The following is a 19,670-nucleotide window of genomic DNA, read 5'->3' as shown; positions in this document are numbered from 1 at the left end:
GTCTGAAAGGAGCCTTGCTATGAAGAGGCTAATTCGCACCTCATTTCTGTACTTTTACACTTACTTCTGGTCTTTGGCTGCCCCATGAGGGTTCTTATTGTCACAGAAGAAATCACTAGCTGCCTCTTTGCTTAATATAGGCCCTGAGAGCAATTGAAGTAAATAAATAATCTACTTGCCCACTCATTACTTTCTCTGGAAGAGAAAGGAATTGTCCAAACTCCTGACACCTACTACTGATTCTTATCATTGGTGCTAACATCTATGATTAATGCATTTTGGGAAAGGAAAGAAGTAGGTGAGGCTTCACCTTTTCATACTCTGCTGTGACTGATCTGGCAAACACTGTTCTGTTATTTCATTGCACATAGTTATTGTTTGTATGCCAGGTTTGGCTTCACACTAACTCTCTCCTGTGATTTTTTTTTAATTGATTTTATTTTTTTTTAAATACACAACAGCGGAATGCACTACAATTCTTATTACATATATAGAGCACAACTTTTCATGTCTTTGTATATAAAGCATGTTCACACTAATTCATGTATTTATACATGTACTTTGTCTTTTTTGCATTACAATTCTTATTACACTTATATACCACAATTTTTCATATCTCTGTTTGTATATAAAGTATGTTGACACCCAATTTGTGTCTTTAAACATGTATTTTGGATAATGATGTCCATTACATTCCACCATCCTTGCTAATCCCTTGCCTCCTCCCTTCCCTCCCACCCTTCTGCTCTATCTAGAATTCATCTATTCCTCCCATGCTCCCCGTCCCTACCCCACTATGAGTCAGCCTCCTTATATCAGAGAAAGCATTCACATTTGTTTTTTGGGGATTGGCTAACTTCACTTAGCATTATCTTCTCCAATGCCATCCATTTACATGCAAATGCCATGATTGTATTCTCTTTTATTGCTGAGTAAAATTCCATTGTGTATATATGCCACATTTTTTTTTTTTATCCATTCATCCACTGAAGGGCATCTAGGTTGGCTCCACAGTTTAGCTATTGTGAATTGTGCTGCTATAAGCATTGATGTGGCTGTGTCCCAGTAATATGCTGTTTTTAAGTCCTTTGGGTATAGTCTGAGGAGAGGGATAGCTGGGTTAAATGGGGGCTCTATTCCCAGATTTCCAAGGAATCTCCATACTGCTTTCCATATTGGCTGCACCAATTTGCAGTCCCACCAGCAATGTATGAGAGTTCCTTTTTTTCATCCTTCTCAGGCACTGGCTACTCAGAGAATGCAGATTAGCAAGTCTTAGACTAGAAGTCGGAAGATCCTGCTTTTAGTTTTATGATTCTGCTGTTATCTTGCTTTGCTTTCTTTGAGTATATCCAGTAAACTCTCAGCCTAAATATTTCATTTATTTTAAAATCATTGGACAAAATATGATACCACTGACTGCAATAGTTTCTAAGGTAAAATTCAGTCCTGACATTCTATGTTTGCAATTTTAATATCAATCAGTGCAAACAATCATAGAGTTGCATTTTTGGAAATACACATACTCATACACAAACATCTACATATGCCAGTGTCTGGATTCCTCTGGAGATAACTAGTTTTCTCATTTTCTGTTCTTGAATTCAAAATTTTGGTGCCTGTTAAAGCTACTATCCCAAGTTCTCTAAGGGAAAGAACCTTGCCTAAAGGGACATATGAAAAGGGCAGAGTTAATGTTTCAATATGGTGATTACAATATTGGGTTAGAAACAAAGGAAGAATTAGAACAGGAATATTAAAATGACTTTTGGATATTTTAAAATGAAGTATATTAAAAATAATTAAGGCTTGCTTCCTTAAATGGAAATGAGAGAAACAATTCATGGAAAATTTCAGTGTTGCTGAATCAGATAAAGTAAGGAGAAAGTGGGGTCATGACCACTTAACAAATGTTCCTTTCATTTTTTTCCAACATTCCTCTACAGAATGAGGTGGTGAGTGAACTCGGTGGAATCTCTTTGGAGCCTAGACTGGGGCTGTGTTTCCCATCAGAAGCCATGATTGTTGGCAGGTGGCCCCAATCATGTGGCATGTCTATTCTCTAAAGGCCCTTAAATATGTAGACTATGCTATTGTGTTTGTGCTTGTTAATTTTAGGGTACAGATTCTGTTCCTTCTAGCTGTAGACTTTAGAAATTCTTAGAGTAAGATGTGTCCCAATCTTCTTCATTGCATTTAGCTGTTTCTAAGCATCTGGCTTGGTTTCAGGAATGTGGTAGGTTCTCAACAAACATCATTGAATCTTGCCCATCATATGGTTTGTTTGCACATTTCAGGATGTCTGAGTTGAGTCACTGTTTTATAAGGTGTAGAGAGAAATTATTACTGAATTTATTTTCAAATGTTATCAGAAAGCATACTTCTACAAAAGGTTTATTAATACTCTCTTAAGGTGCCTTTGAATATGAAATTTATCATTTTATGAGTAGTTATTTTTATAGACTTTGATATGCCAAAATTCTTTTGGAGGTATAAAGTGAAACTGGTTAAATTAACTCAGCTGATGTTTGGAAGAATCTTTAGTCTGTTTAGTATAGTGAAAAGAATAAGAGGTTTGCATTACTAAACCTAAATTCAGAATCGCTATATTGCTGAGAGCTTTTAGGTTATTATTTTTTTTCAACCTTCTGCACCCCACTTTCCATATCTGTAAAGTGGGGCAATAGTGCATAGCTGTTTTGAAGATAAGAAATAATATATGCATTGGGTCTGGCTAAGAGTGGACAGTTAATGGTACCAGTTATCACCATTCTGTCACTAATAACCAGAATAACCCTGGAAGTGGGGAGTAGGATACCAGTATCTGTTAAGCTTCAGGAGTTCCCTGGCATGGAGAATCTCTGATCAAATGAGACCTGTTTCTCAGAAGGACCCTTGTTTAACCCCCTGTGTTCATCCAGTGATTCAGGTCCTCTCCGCATTGCAAAGACACCATCACCACCAGAGGAGGCTTCACCCTTGCCAAGCCCCACAGCCAGTCCCAATCATACACTAGCGCCTGCGTCCCCTGCACCAGTGCGGCCCAGGTCGCCTTCACAGGTAGGAGATCACACACACTGGGGGATAAAACTCATGTGAGGTGACCTCGTGGCTCATTCTCTGGTGCTGGGCCATTAAGAGATGTTTCCAACTAGGAAAACTGAGCTGTGAGCCTGTAGGCATTGTAATTACCACTCAGAAATCCAGTTCTCTTATTTGACTTTTATATTTCTTCCCATGCTTTATGTTTGAACCTCTTGAGACTTCTTGCCACATTCTCATCTTCCTCAGGTTAGCTTGTGCTTTTCTTCTATCCTATCTTGCTTTTCTTCTATCCTATCTTGCTCTCAGAAGCCTACCTTTCATGGGCTAGGGATGTGGCTTAGTGGTAGAACACTTGCCCAGCATGCATGAGGACTTGAGGTTGAGACCAAGCACTGCCAAAAAGAAAAGAAAAAAAAATAAGAATTTTTTTTCCCAAAGGTTCATTTAATCTCACCTTCCCCATTCTTTTTAATGCTTTAGGTTGTACTTGGGGCAAGTACTGCCAAGAAAAGCAGTTAAGCTTATGTATCATTTCACATTTTTGTATTACTCACAGTTTATTGTGCATAAGTAGCCACTCAATAAAACTGTGTGGACCAAATGATTAAAAGAAACAGTAAGGGCCAGGTGAAAGTAACCAAACGGGACAATTCCCATCTTTATTTTTTCTACTTTGGGTGAAAATAAAAGGCCTGTAGGAAAATTTGAATTCCCAGCCCAGTTCAAGTGTTCATGAATATGGTTAAAACCAAGGAAAGTCATAAGAAGGTATTTACAACTGATCTTCAGTTCTTATTTCAAAATCCTGGAGCAGAAAGTGAGATGGAAACCGCCTATAGTTGATCTCACTGATTCTAATAAAAAGCTTGCTTGGTTTTAGTTTTGAAACTCTAAGTTATTGCTGAAATGAGAAATCATTTTCAGTTTAGATCAGAGAAGATGTTGGCTTAGTTTCAACTTGCAGGCCCTGTATACCTGCATGGAGTATTTGTGTTGAGATGAACAGACTCTCACAGCCTGGGTTTTTCTTACTGGACCATGGCGTGTCAGTGCCCAGAGAGCCATCAGAGACATCCTGCATTCTTTACTTCAATTAGTTAGGCCTATATCTATACCCAGGTCCAAGTTTTCATTTGAGATCAATTTGTCCATCCAGCTCTGTTCAGGTGACATTTCTGCCCGTCTTGCTTGTCCTATTTGGCTGCTTTAATGTTTACATTCAATGTTTCTAGACAAGAAAAGGACCTCCTGTCCCACCTCTGCCTAAAGTCACCCCAACAAAGGATCTGCAGCAGGAGAACATCATCAACTTCTTTGAGGACAACTTTGTTCCAGAAATCAGTGTGACAACACCTTCCCAGGTGAGTGCCTATACAGAGCTGGCATGCCCATGAAAGTATCATGGTGGAGGGACTCTCAGAGGTCAGCTCTAGAACAAGTGGCAGACAATATAATCAGCAATATGAATTTACTTGTTATGTTGGTTTGTTTTAATTACTTTGTATGTCTAAAGCTTTCTTATAAGAAAAATGTATAGTATATGAATGTTCTCATTTTTTATACTAAGAACATTGTACTTATTATAGAAAATTAGAAAAATTTTGAAAAAAACAGGAAGAATTTTCATAATCACTAAAATCATGTCACTGTGATATACCCACTAATGTACTTTGGACCATTTTAGTCTTTCCTCCACCCTGAGTATTGTATTGTTATATAATCTTGATTGCTACTTATATTTATTGAGCATATTTTTATGTCACAATAATGTCTTTGCAGAAATTTATTTAAGCCTACTATTCTATCATTGGGTATACCAACCCCTAATTGCTGGCCCAGGTGGCTTCCAATGTTTCTATTACTTCCCCAGCATTTCAGTGAATATCTGTATATAAACTAATTTATATTTGTGTCTTCTATTATTTCTTTTATAATGACTCTTAGTAGAGAATAGGAAAATAAAATTAGAAGACTGAATAATTTTAAGTCTTCTGCCATTCAGCTTCTATCATTTCTATGACTCAGCAAATGGGAATATTAGGGTTCCCACTGTTTGGGAAGATGCCTGGGTACACATGTCCCAAGTATAGCTATCTGAAGACCTGACCCTACTATATTTTCATTTTGTTAGAGGTGCTAACAATAATACTATAGTTACCAAGTACATCAATAATAATACTATGTTTAATATCCCAGTTTTAGTCACCTCTCAGGTATAGTAGCAATAACAGGAAGGTCAGAAAGTTGAACTCAGGAGTGATGCAGTAGAAAAATCATTATTTATTATCCCTTTTGAGACATTTGTCAATGGGTGCATTGGTTTCTGAGATGTGGTTTCCTTCTTAGGTTGTTTGTACAGGATGCTGAATTTGATGAGCTAACTAGAGTTTGCAGTGTGGTTTAGCAGCTCCTTTGAGAGGGGAAATTGTATGTTGACTGATGCATGGGCAAATTCTATCTGTAGATACACAGATGCCTCCGGGGATGGCTATGCTAGGGCACATGATCTTACCCAGCTCTTGCCATTTGCTCTGACACCAAGCTTTAGCAGATTTGATTTCTAAGTTGTACTGTCCCCTTTTATTTGCTACTCTTCTCTTTTGCTACATGATTTTCACATTGAGAATGCTTTAGGGGAATTATGCTCTTACTCAGGCACTTTTACTTGGATCCTCCAGGAGCATCCTCTCAAGTCCATCACTAGTAGAGATGGTGGTCCTCTTGAAGCCTGTGTACTCAGTAACGACATCTGCATTTAGGAGATGAGGCAACTGAAGTGGCAAGAACATGACCCACAGACTAGTTCTGAAGTGACAATGAGGTTCAGAGTGTTCTTTCTTTTTAAATGTTTTTTATTTGAGGTTTACAGGCACCTAGATAAGGACCCTTGATGGTGGGAGAAAAAAAAAACAACTCAAAGCACTTTTGAAAATTACCAATGCCTAGAGAGGTTCCTAAGTAATTCTGGGAACATTGACTTTTGCTTTTATTTCTGCATGAGAGTGACAGAAAAAGTTAAAGAGTTGGGGAAGGGAGAGGAAGTATCTTTCCAAATGGAAACGTCCATTCTCCAGCTACTGCTCCTATCAGGACACAAATCACTGGTGAAACCGCCCCCGCTGAGCTTTGCTAGCACTTTGTGACAGACCCCAGGACACTTCTCTACCAGCACTGGTTCCTGGTTGCTGACCAAATTTGAAAAAAAACAAAACAAACAAACAAACAACAACAACAAAAACTTCCAGAGACATTGTTATGGGGTTGCATTTGAGGATTCTGCATTTGAGTGTTGATACATTTTCTTTAAATATGGGAAGGAGATATAAGGAGACAGAAAGGGTTTTCCGTCGTTTTTTTTTCTGAATCTGCAAAGGAACTTAGCTCCAGCAGTTGGACCACGGACTACAAAGTGAAGTGTTTCCATTGACTAAATGACACTCAACTCATGTCAAGATGTAAAGAGAGGAAGCGAAGCAGGATTTGTATTTCAGTCTCCTTTCTGGCTTATTTAGTGAGATAATCTAGCTTTATTTAAGAATATGCTGACCCTGTCTTTTCCTGAAGTGTTTTAACAATCTCCTTAGTTGGCTTGTTCATCTATAGCTATAAATAGCCATTTTATGTTGTTTAAGCCAATCCAGCAGACTTCCTGATTGATCAGGTCTGGAGTGGGGTCAGGAGCCTACATTTTTAACAAGCTTTCTATTGGTGCTGATGCCGCTGGTCTTGGGACCCCACTGTGGAAACCACAGTGGTTTCAGGTAATCAGGATTTCTCATGGTACAAATCTGTAGTAGAATTTCCTCATTCACAAACTATCACAGTGAATTAACAGATTTCTTCCAACTAAGCCAAGTGTACATTTGATTGTCCATTTATATCTATAATATTAAAACATAGTATGACTAAAAATGTTCCTTATTTAGGACGGTTGGATACATCAATGTGCTTACACTATTAGATATGTTGATCACACTATATGCCAAGCTACATGTTATAAGTGAATGGATTGCATTATCTTGATATAATGTGTCTGGCAGTATACTGATGAATAGGTAAAAGGGAATAAATAGCAATCAATGTGTGGAGAAAATGAGTTGCTAACCAAAAAGAAGTACCAAGTACTAGAAAGCTGAGAGGTATCTGAAAAGGGTTTACCCAGATAACATTCATATTCAATGATCCCTGTAAGTTTTATTTTAATATTAATTTTTTCTAATTGAATTGCCCTACATTTAGAAGATGAGTTTATATCTCCAGTTTGCTATTTTTATCAAGAACTTAATGGAGAAAAAAAAGTATTTGTGTTAATCCTGCTGTTTGCTCCAAATGTAATGGTTGAAGTGCACCCAGTCTGGGTATAGCTCACTCTAAGTGTCAGAGTGTCATCTTCACACCACCCAGTGTCATCACCCAGTGATTCTCTCAGTGTGTCCTGGTATTGAAAATAGAGATCTATCAGGCCTACAGAGCCCTCTAATGGCCCACACCTTAACTATATCATGGGATTCTTCTCTAGGAAACGTCTTTACTGACTCATAAGGAGATGTCAGACCAAAAAGCTTATCTTGCATTTCTGGCTCATTGTTTACAAAAACAGACCTTTCAGAGAACCAACTTATCCTGCCCTCTTTTTCCCTCCCAGGAACATAAATAGAAAAGTTTTCTATATGTGGTTCCAGCATTATTCCTCTAAAATAACACTTTTAAAAAATGTGTTCTTGAGGAACACTGATCTCATTGGATGCTGTGAAAAGGAGGTGCTGAAAGGGAGGGGCTGCATTCATTATTTGCTTTTTTGTAGTGCATGTCAGCATGTTCAAGACTCTGGGAAGTTCTGCAACAAAAGAAGCTCCATTTAACTTCATTTAAGTCAGAGTTTCTCAAACAATCTCCCTGCCCCCCATCCAAAATACCTTACTCCTGAGAAATAAATGTTTGGTGAAATATTTTAGGAAATGAAAATTTAAAAGATCTTATGTACCTGGAAACCAAATCTATGGATATAAACAAGATTTTTTTTTAACAGGATATTCGTAAAAAATAAAGCAAACATGTACACAAAATGCAAGATTTTCTCTTTTTTCTTCAAAAAATGTTTGAACTACATTTTATTCCAGGTTGATGACTTGATTTTTAATTGAATGTGTTCTCCCCTCTCTCCAAGGTCTTTCTAAAGGATTGTGGTCCTGAGCAAGTATTTTTTTCCATATTAATAATTTGAGTCACTTTAAATGAGCATATCATCAACATTCTGGTACCCAGTCTTATGGGATTTCATAAGTGAAATGCCATCCAGCCTAGGGGAACAGTCTACTCACCAATCATCCTCCTGAAAACAGACCTGGCCCCCATGCTCTGGGACAAGTCCAAAAATATGAGCCCCAGAATTCCTTGAGCTTATGATCAAATCTCTATATAGAATAGATTTGGACAGTACCCCAAGAGGAGATACGTAGATACTGTCCAATGCATGTCTTAATGCAAACTTGTATGGTCCTGACCAGACAGGATTGACAGCCACAACTGGTCTCAACTAACAGAGACGGACTTAGAAAATTTTAAGAAATGTGCTTAAAAGCATGGGTCCTCTCAGATGCAGGGTCAGAGGTGGGTCTCTCCAAGTCTAGAAGTCCCTTTTTCTGTATAGTGGCAGAGAGGAAGAAAAAATGTCTGTTTTAGAATATTTTTTCCATAGCAGAAAACCCCAGAAATTTTTCCTAATTTTTTTCCAGTAATTTTGTTGCATATCTTCTCTCTTTGATATGGTTTTCCCTTCTACAAATCCAGAGGGATTTATCCTTTGAGCATTCAAGCTTATTCTTCCAAGCCTGCTCATGGCTCCTGTGGAGATATCTGTTATGCTGTCAGACAAGACATGAGCATAGTCTTTCAGCCCTGTGAGTGTTGAGACCAATTTAATAGCCATTCATTTTCCACACGTATCTCTGTTTTGCAGCCCAGCACTGCATCTTTCCTTTTAAGTTTATAAAATCATCCAATTTTTTCCTAGCCAATTAAATTGAAATAGGTTTTCAACTGGCAAAATCAGTGCATGAAATGGCCTCCTTTTTCTCTGCAATCCTGATGAAGCCTGCTTGTAATTATGGACATACACACCACTCACTTGCTGGGTTTCTGCAACCTTGCTTTAAGTAGTACATTGGCTTCTCTATTCAATGTAGGATACTTTTGGACCAGTTGCTTCTTCTTTTACTTGCTGTTTTTCAAAATAAACATGTTAACATTATTTTAAGACAGAAAGAATTTATTAAGATGGAATTTGTAAGGGAGAAAAATTGCAGTGTGTATCAAGCCCAAATTTAGTCAGATTATCACCTGGTGGATCATCAATGTCATTAATCCATTCCTTGAGCAGACATAACTAAGCAGAGCAGTTTATTTATCATATAATAATATGAAAATATTTTTAAATGATTATATTATTTAGCTTTATAATCATCTAAGCTTCTCAGATTCCAGAGATTCTAATAAAATATCTGTGGTCCTTGAATATACTATATGTAAGGTCTACATAATTTAACATTGACATTGATTCTGGGATTTATGTCATTATCCCTACTTATCAGATGAGCAAACCCATATGATTTTTTCTACCGTTCCATGGTGCTCTGAGGGCAGTCATGGGAAGCAGAATGTCACAGGGTGCCAGCATTTTAAGCACCTGAAGAATAGCAGATATGAGGCATCCAGAAAATGATCAAATTTATTTAACTGCCTCTCTCTTTAGTGTCCAGGATGCATGTATTCCAGAACTTGTTTGGGTTTCAGTATTTGTAAATTCTTCAGGTGGTTATGCATCAGTGATATCGGTAAATACTAAGAGGTAGTGGTAGGAGGGTCTTCATGGAACCAGTTTAATCCACTGGTCATAACAGAAACTCATTCTAAGTGTAGGCTCACTCCATCTTTTTGCTCTCTTTATTCTCAATACTATCAACTTTTACACTCTTAGTCATAGTGTATATAAAACCCATGACATACTGCACTAAGAATGACTTTGCAGTTGACTAACTTGTTCCATAAAAATAACAAAACAACAAAAAACTAGAAAAGCACTTCCCTAGAAAAGTTGAGTTTATTGTGTGTCCAATCATTAGGGCACTGCAGGATTCTTTAAATGGGAGTAGACACTAAAAGCAAATGTGACAGGAGAGCAACTGGTAAGTCTAGGTTGTGAATAGAAAGCTCTGCACTGTACTATTCTTTTTATTCCATGTATGGCAAACATGGAGCTAATACTTGACAACATTATTTTAAATGATTGAAAGATGTTCCATTTTAAGGCTGCAAATATAAAATGCTTGAACCCTGTCAATATACTATAGTTAATATTTTAATATTCATGTGAACTGTAATTCTCCATCTACAGCAATCTTGTCATAGGCTTCCAACCATGAAGTTGAAATTCCCTAGGCTGCTGCTTCATCATACTCATTCATAAAATGCAAAAACTTGATTCATTGTTAGAAATTATAAATTATTTTGTTACTCTTAAATGAAAAGAATTTATATCACATGAAAAATAACTCCTAATAGGCCACCTTGCTCCTAAAAGGTCCTTTGTTCTTTCCACTTTAAGCTGCCTATTTGACCTCTTTGAGGACTTCAAATGTCTAACACAATACCTGAGAAATAGTGTTTAATGAAACACATATCTTAAAATATGTTTAATGAAAGAATATGAGATCAAGAATTTCTGTACATAGTACCTATGGCCTCCTGATAATCTGGCTTACTGTAATAGTATTTATTATGACTTAAGAAATTACTATGTGAGCAGATGTGGGGCTGATTTGGAGCTATATGTTTTATTTTTGAATGTCTTGTAGCTGTAACTATAAGTTGCAATGTCTGTTACTTCATAACTTTTAAAATGATGCCCCCAAAGATATATGGCCAATGTGAAAAAAAATTAGTAAAAGGACAAAAAAGCAAAAACTAGAAAGTATAAATTTCCAGAAAAAATCCATTTTTTTGATAATTTCTTTTTGTACAATGTCACAATTTCCTCCTTTACATAGTGAAGGGAATGTATAGCTTTGAAAAAATTCTTTAAAATAAGTTCTGCGATTTGTTTTTTTTTTACTACAAATGTAGAAAAATATTCTTATGGAAGTTTGGTCTTTATCTTATCATTTTAGGTAAGAGAAGAACACTGCAGTGAAAGAATGTGTTATCCTAGGCTTAACCACTTTCATCATTTGGTTTCTTTTTGTCTTTTATTAATCAGCTTGATGTGATTGACATTCTGTAAACTGTACATAAAGTGTATTATTTGATAAATTTTGTCATATGTATACACCCATAAAACCATCACCAGTATGAAGTTAATGAATATACCTATAACGACCTTATTGTCACATAAAATCACATTCATAGGCACCAGTTGGGCATAAATATTGGAGGACACTATTCAACCCTATATACTATTTTTTTTTAAAGACAGAGAGAGAGAGAGAGAGAGAGAGAGAATTTTAATATTTATTTTTTAGTTTTAGGCGGACACAACATTTTTGTTTGTATGTGGTGCTGAGGATCGAACCCGGGCCGCACACATGCCAGGCGAGCACGCTACCGCTTGAGCCAAATCCCCAGCCCAACCCTATATACTATTAATTGGCATTGTATTGAATCTGTAGGGCAATGACACCTCAACAATATTGAGTTGCCTGACCCATAGACAGAGTGTATCTCTCCCTTTATTAAGGTCTTCTCTGATTTCTGTTTATGTTTTATAGTAGTTTATAGTGTACAACTGTCCACATTCTTTATTGGCTTTATTTCTAAATATTTTATGTTTTTAGTGTTATTGTAGCACTGGTTGTTCACACAATTATTAAAAATAAAACTGATTTTCCTATATTGATGCTGTAATTTGCAGCTTTGCAAAACTCTGTATTTTGTACATTTCATTGGATTTTCTATATAGGTAATCATATCTTTTGCAATTAAGACAATTTTTCCTTTTTCTTTCTAATAGAGATGCTGTGTATGTTTTTTATTTATTTATTTTTTGGCACTGGGGCTTGAACTCAGGGGCACTTGACCCCTAAGCCACATCCCCAGCCATATTTTGTATTCTATTTAGAGACAGGATCTTACTGACTTGCTTAGCACCCCACTTTTGCTGAGGCTGGCTTTGAACTCACCATCTTCTTGCTTCATTCAGCCTCAGAGCTGCTGGGATTACAGGTGTGCACTACCATGCCTGGCTGTGTATTAGTTTTATTGCCTTATTTCATTGTCTTCTACAGCCAGTGTAATGTTGAATAGAAATGATAAAGCAGTCATCCTTGTCTTGATCTTAGGATAAAAGCATCTAGTAATTTACTGTTAAACATAGTATTAGTTGTAGATTTTATAAGATGACTTTATCAGGTTGAGTAAGTAGTCTTTTATTTCTACTTAGTTGGGGCTTTTGAAGGGTAGTAGATGTGAATTTTCTCAAATGTTATTTCTGAATCTATTAGGGGGATCAGACAAGTATTCTGTTTTAGTTTGTTAGTTTGGTGAATTACACTGATTGATTTTCAGATCATTTACTTCTCAAATAAACCTTATATGACCATAATGTGTTATCTTATACATATATTTGGGGATAGAAAGGGGTGGGAGATAGAGAGACAGAGAACAGCTTGTCAATTCTTTGTCTACAGTTTCCATATCTGTTCATGAGGAATGTTAGTCTAGAGTATTTTATTATTTTTCTTCAATAATATCTTTTTTTCCAATTTTAATACCAAGTAATGCTTACCTCATGGAATAAATTTGGAAATATTAGTTGGTTTTCAGTTTTCTGGAGACTTCATGTAGGACTGTTACTATTTCTTCCTTAGATAGTAAAATTTTCCAGGAAACCCATGTGGGCCTGTTTTTTGTTGTTGTTGTTGTTCACTTATTTTGTTTTTGATAAATGTTTTAAATTATAAATACAATTTCTTGAATACATATAGAGCAATTTAGATTATCTGTGTTTTGAGTGAACTTTGGTAGTTTGTATTTTTCACTAAATTTGCCCTTTTCATCTACAATGTCAAATATATTTGGAATAAAGTAGTTCATAATATTTTCATATTATTTTAAAAATCTGTAGTATCTGAGATGATGCCCTTTTTCTCATTCCTGAAACTGATAATTTGGGTCTTCTCTCTCTTTTTTTCCTGATCAGTCTGGCTAATAATTTTATTACAAGGAATTATTTATTTCATTGATCTTCTCAAAGAACTAGAGTTTGGTTTTATCAATGTTTTCTCTCCCAGGCTTACTTTTTTTTTTTCATTTTCCCCCTTAGTTTGTGAGGAAGAAAGAAGCTGGGGCTACTGATTTGAAAGGTTTCTTTGTTTATCATATAGTGAAGCCTCGTTCTGTAAAATTTTTCCCAAGTTTTGTGTTAGCAGAATCCCACAAATTTTGATATATTGTTTGCATTGTTTGATAAATTTTTCATCAAATTTAAAATATTTTCTAATTCCCACTTTGGTCTTTTATTCATTAGTTATTTGAAACTTTATTATTTGTGGATGTTTTAGAAATCATCCTGTGAATGGTCTAAATATTTGGATTTTCCAGAGGTCCTTCTGTTTTCTAAATTAATTTAATTACAGTGTCATTAGAGAACATACTTTGTATAACTTGAATATTTTAAAACTTATTAAGACCTCTTCTGTGTTTCTCACTATTGCTTATCATGTTATATTTCCATGTGCACTTGAAAAGAACATATATTCTTCTTTTGTTGGATAGAGGATTTAAAAAGTATAATTAGGTCTAATTTTTTTTAACTTTGATTTTCTCTCTGCTTTTTCTTTAAATTACTGAAAGAGGGGTACTATTTTTTTCTTATAAAATTACGTGCTTTTATATTTGTCTTTGCAACTTTTTTGTTTTTTTTATTTTGGATATTTTGAAGCTCTTTAATTTATAAGTATATAGGAATTGACTGCTTTTTATTTTAGGAAATGTCTTTATCCATGGTCATCTTCTCTGATTTTAAATTTACTTTGTTTGATGTTCATGTAACTTCTTCCAAACCTATATCTTTTACCATCCTTTGGCTTTGAGCCTAATTATGTTTCTGCATTTGAATTAGTACCTTCTAGAGAGTATTTAAGTGGGTCTATTTTTTTTAATCCAGTTTGGTAATCTTGATTGCATTGTTTAGACCATTTTTAATTCAAGGTGATTATTTATTTATATGGTGAGTTTTAAATCTAATACCTTGATATTTTTTCTCTGCTGTCTTCTTTGTTCATTTAGCCCTTCTACCTCTTTTTTCTCTATTTTTTTGAGGGGAGTTCTTTGAACATTTTTATTATTTTCTTTGTTTATTACCCATAGTTTGTTGTGTTGTTAGTTGTTGCTTTAAGGCTTATAGTATGCATCCTAACTATCATCGTGTACCTTCAAATGATGTGACACCATTTCAGATATAATACAAAGAGAAGAATCTCACAGTGGAATACTTCCAATTCTCTACTTCTTGTTTTTGTGCTGTTTTCATGGTTTTTATTTTACCTATTTTATAAAATCCACTTTACTTTGCTATTATTTTTCTTTAAACCCTCAATTATCATTTAAAGATATAAAACTATACAAAATATCATCTATATTTACCTATTCCATTATCAGTTCTGGTGTTTTTCATCCCTTCTATAGATTTGTATTTCCATTTTTTATCACTTTCTACCTGAGAGATGTCCTTCCACATTAATTTTAATGTGGTTCTAATGGTGACTTATTCTTTCTATTGTGCATCTGGAAAAGTATTAATTTAATTTTTGTTTTTTAAAAGACATATTTATTTATTTATTATTTTTTTCTAATTAGTTATACCTGACAATTGAATGCATTCTGACACACCACACATAGATAAACTATGACTTCTTATTCTTCTGGTTGCACATGACATAGGATCACACTGGTCATATACATAGGGTATTAATGTCCAATTCATTCTACTATCCTTCCTACTCCTATATCCCCTCCCCTCACTTTACTCCCCTCTGCCTAGCCCAAAGTACCTCTGTTTTTCTCTAGCCCCTCACACCTTATTGTGAATTAGCATCCTGATATCAGAGAAAACATTTGGCCTTTGGATTTGGGGGATTGGCTTATTTCACCTTGCATGATGTTCTCCAGTTCCATCTGTTCACCTGCAAATGCCACAATTTTATTCTTCTTTAAGGCTGAGTAATATTCCATTGTGAATAGATAGCACAATTTCTTTATCCATTTATCTGTTGAAGGGCACCTCCGTTAGTTCAATAGTTTAGCTATTCTGAATTGAGCTGCTATGCGGCTATTTCACTGTAGTATGCTGATTTTAAGTCCTTTGTGTATAAACCAAGAAGTGGGATACCTGGGTCAAATGGTGGTTCCATTACAAGTTTTATGAGGAATCTCCATACTGCTTTCCAGATTGGTTGCACCTATTTGCAGTTCCAGCACCAATGTGGATCCTCGCCAACATTTATTGTTGCTTGTATTCTTTATAATAGCCCTTCTGACTGGAGTGGGATGAGTAATTTTGATTTGCATTTCTCTAATTGCTAGAGATGTCAATTTTTTTTTCTTATATTTGATTTATTGTATATCTCCTTCTGAGAAGTATCTGTTTAGTTCCTTAGCTCATTTGTTGATTGGTTTATTTATTTTTTTGGTGTTGAGTCTTTTGAGTTCTTTATATACCCTGGAGATGAGTGCTCTATCTCAGGTGCATGTAATAAAGATTTTCTCCCATTCTGTAGGCTTTCTGTTCATGTTATTGTTTCCTATGCTGAGAAGAAACTTTATTAGTTTGAGTCTATCCCATTTATTGATTGTTGATTTTATTTTTTGCACTTTAGGAGTCTTTTAAAGAAAGTCAGTTTCTAAACTGACATGGTGAAGATTTGGGCCTGCTTTTTTCTTCTATTAGACACAGGGTCTTTGACCTGGTGACTAGGTCTTTGATCCACTTTGAGTTGAGTCTCATGAGCATCGAAGAAAGGGGTTTAAAAAGCATTTTCAAGGAGCATAAAATTTTAAGTTGGCAGTGTCTTTCTCTCAGAACTTTAAAGATGTGCTCCGTGTCTCTTTGCTTCCATTAATTCTGGCGAGAATCTTGTGATCTTTTTTTGACTCCTCTCTATATGATGTGTTTATTTTTCTTTAGCTCCTTTTAAGCATTACACCAGCTCATTGGTTTTGGGAAATTTAATTAGATGGTTCCAAGTGTGCTCCATGTGTCTCATCCTCCTTGGACCACTGGTTATCCATGGCTGCACATTTCAAAGTGAATAGCAGGAAAACAAAACAATACAAAAATTCACATTGACCATGCAAGCACATTTCATTACTTTGCTTCCACTATATTGAGTAATACCCAATGGCCAAAGCATGACATGTGGTCAGCCTTATGTTAAGGCAAAGGGAAATAAAATCCATCTATCATGAGCAAGTCCAGTCATAAGGTTCATGCTCACATTGTATATGTATGTCAGAAGAGGTCCAGTGCTATTCAGATAAACTTAGACGTCCCTGTGAGAAGAAGCCTTATGAAACATAGCATAAAAGATTAGTGTAACTTCTAATACATTCCCATTGGATGGCTTTCCCCCACTGTGATTTCCATAGCTAATTCCCTTCATCGAAGCACATTCCAGGTCACTTCTTCCAGTCTCTTTTTTGGCAAAAAGAGTACTAAAGCTCAAGTTCACCAAGAACTTAGAATGTTGGGACCAGGACCACACTAGATAAACTGTAACGATGAGGTAGGTGAAATGCCTGGGAAAGGATTAGTTTTCTCTTGCTGTGTTAAGGGAAATTACATCTCACTATGATTCCAGACAAGTTGTAGTACTTCTTTGCCCCTTTAAATCATAATATTTTGTAAATAGGCAATCCCTTTTTGTCCTTTTTTGAGCTCTATGAAAATATTTTTGATATATATGTCTTAAGAGATAATTCTCATAATTAAGTGGTAAAACTAGTATAAATTGAGCTTTAAGAAAACAGATGCACATTTTAAAGGCAGTCAAAGAAATACTATGAATATTTGATGACAGTAATTATACAGAGCTATGGCTTAACAGTCATTATGTTGTTATAGAGCTATGTTGTTAATAGTCATTAATAATATTAGCATTCATCTAAGTATCCTCTCTATATTATGTACAGTGCATTTATTGTCTTTTACTCATGGTAATTCTACTAGGTATTGTTACCACTCTTTTATGCATGAAGAAAACAAGTCTCAAAGAAGCTCAGGGAGATGCACATAGCAGAAATTGCAAAATTGAGGTGTAAGTACAGAATATCTCAACCAAAGTCTGAGCATAGCCCACTGTAGTACAATCTTCTTTTCATACATGATCTCTGAATTTTCATTCCTGCTTCCTTAAGTATATTCTTTAGGCTCATGAGGGAATAAAGGACATATTTGTGTGTCATAAATTTGTATGGTGAACTTGCAGATCCTTGGGGTCCCTGTTTGAGAGATGTGAGATCAGCAGTGGCCCAGAAGGCACTGGAGTCATTGGCGACTTGATGTGGTCCTGCACTGCAACATAGGAATAGGGCAATAGATGGCCTTGTTCAACCTGTTCTGGTTCCTGCAAGTAGGGACTGATAACATTTCCCATTTGATTTTGGGTAGGGATTATATTAGACAATGCAGAACCCACTTGAATCTAATGTATGAAATATGATATGTCAAGAGCTTTGTAATGTTTTGAACAACCAATAAAAAAATAATAAAAAAACAGAAAAAAAATGCAGTTTGGAGTATATGGTAAAGTCACCATTTTAAAGGCAATAATATAATTGACATCATTAGAATGCACCAAAGTTCATTGACATGAGTGATGTTCAGATACATCAAGTTCTTAGAGCAATGTCTTGAACATTCTTAAATGTAAGTTAAAATATATAATTTTAATTCAAATACAAAAATTGGTGAAAAACAAAAGTAATGCAGATTTTGAATACAGGGCAATAGAATTGGCTTTGTGATTATAATTATTAAAGAAAGAAAGGTTCTCAGAGAACATTGTCCTTACAAAACTTTGCCGTAAAATGGAAAAGGCTAATAACCTGATATATAAGCAGAGCTTTCCTTACATAGTGAGTGTGGATATGCTAAACGAACTATCATTCATTGCACCTTCCCCCCAGCTTTTCATCTATTTTTAAGTTTTGAAAAGTTAATGCTCATGACCAATAATAATGGAAATAACTCCTATGCTTTAAATATCTTGCACCAAACATTTCTATTTTCATGCAATAATTTACCCATTGGTGCGACCTGTTAATTTCAAGATGACAAAATGTTAAAAAATGAAACTTACCAAATATGAAAAACATGTAATTTGAACTTGTGTGAAACTAACCGCAATTCTCTTCATTGTTGCGTAGTTCATGGGTATTATGGCTCAGTTCTACCCTGTACTGTCTAATTTGAGCCTGGGTTAGACAAACTTAAAGCACTTGTTTTTTGCCTATGTGATGATACCACAAGTAAATGAACAAGTGTTAGTGCTTAATATTTTAGGTTTTTGTTACTATCATAGCAGGACTTTCATCCTATGTCTCATTTGGCTTACCTCTTTTCTAATCAAGAATGTTATTGTGGGGATCATTTTGCAGAGAATGTTAGGGGGCATGGCTCTCTCCCAGAGAGTTCTCTTTCTTTTCTCTCTCACGTACAAACAGTGGAAACAATAACATACATGAAGAATGGATCAGATGAAAACCAAATTAAGGGATAGGGCACTCTGAGGGCATGAGGCAGGTGAAATGGGGTCAGCAGTACATGTTGGTCTCTTTCCTTGGCTTCACCTAGGAACATCACAACAGCGGGTCACTATAATATGGTATAAGTCTTGACCTATTTTTATGTCTTTCTTCATCTTTAACTGTTTGACTTGAGTTCTCTGAGCTAACTGTGAAGGAGATCCCTGCATCTGAGAAGCATTAGGACACCTCTCAAAGACATTATTTATTGACTGATTGGACTTTAACTGCACAAGGAACAGGAACTGGAGCCTGAAACATGTCCCATTGTGATGTAGATTAGTCAGGGAAGAGCTAGTTATTTCCTCTCTCACCACATGAGTGAATTTAGAAGTGTGTGGATGAGCCACAAAATGGTAAACTATCAGTATGTTTGGGGGAGATGAATAATTACCTTAGAGGGTATCTCCATGGGATATATCATGAAGTTGAATCAGGTTAAGCTGATGCATTATTTGCTTGGTTTTAATAGAATGAAGTCCCTGAGGTGAAGAAAGAGGAGACTTTACTGGATCTCGACTTTGACCCTTTCAAGCCTGAGGTGGTATCTGCAGGTTCTGCTGGAGTGACCCACTCACCCATGTCTCAGGTATCAAATGATTTATAGATATTTGAGGATGATATTTCATAAACCTTCATAAGCTCAATAAAAACCAATGACAGCTGTCTTTTTCAAATTGACTATTATCTTTGATCAGTGTTTTAGTCAGCTTTTTCGCTGCTGCAACTAAAAGATTTGACCAGAACAATTTTAGGAGAGGAAAAGTTTATTTAAGGTCTCATGATTTCAGAGGTCTCAATCCATAGACAGCAGAATCCATTCCTCTGAG

General features: G+C 35.7%; 1 protein-coding gene across 8 annotated transcripts in view; it reads left to right on the top strand.

The window, feature by feature from the left end:
• Amph (amphiphysin) overlaps positions 1–19,670 on the top strand; it is a 211,739-nt gene that overhangs the window by 147,404 nt on the left and 44,665 nt on the right. For all 8 annotated transcript variants that reach the window (XM_076864063.2, XM_076864067.2, XM_076864057.2 and 5 more), the window contains exons 10-12: positions 2,922–3,060; positions 4,278–4,406; positions 19,313–19,429. In XM_076864063.2, the coding sequence (XP_076720178.1) occupies positions 2,922–3,060; positions 4,278–4,406; positions 19,313–19,429 (385 nt within the window). The remainder of the gene's footprint in view (positions 1–2,921; positions 3,061–4,277; positions 4,407–19,312; positions 19,430–19,670) is intronic.

Source organism: Callospermophilus lateralis, chromosome 1, assembly GCF_048772815.1.
Source record: "Callospermophilus lateralis isolate mCalLat2 chromosome 1, mCalLat2.hap1, whole genome shotgun sequence".
Taxonomy (NCBI): Eukaryota; Metazoa; Chordata; class Mammalia; order Rodentia; family Sciuridae; genus Callospermophilus; species Callospermophilus lateralis.
This window is presented reverse-complemented; position numbering and strand designations above follow the sequence as displayed.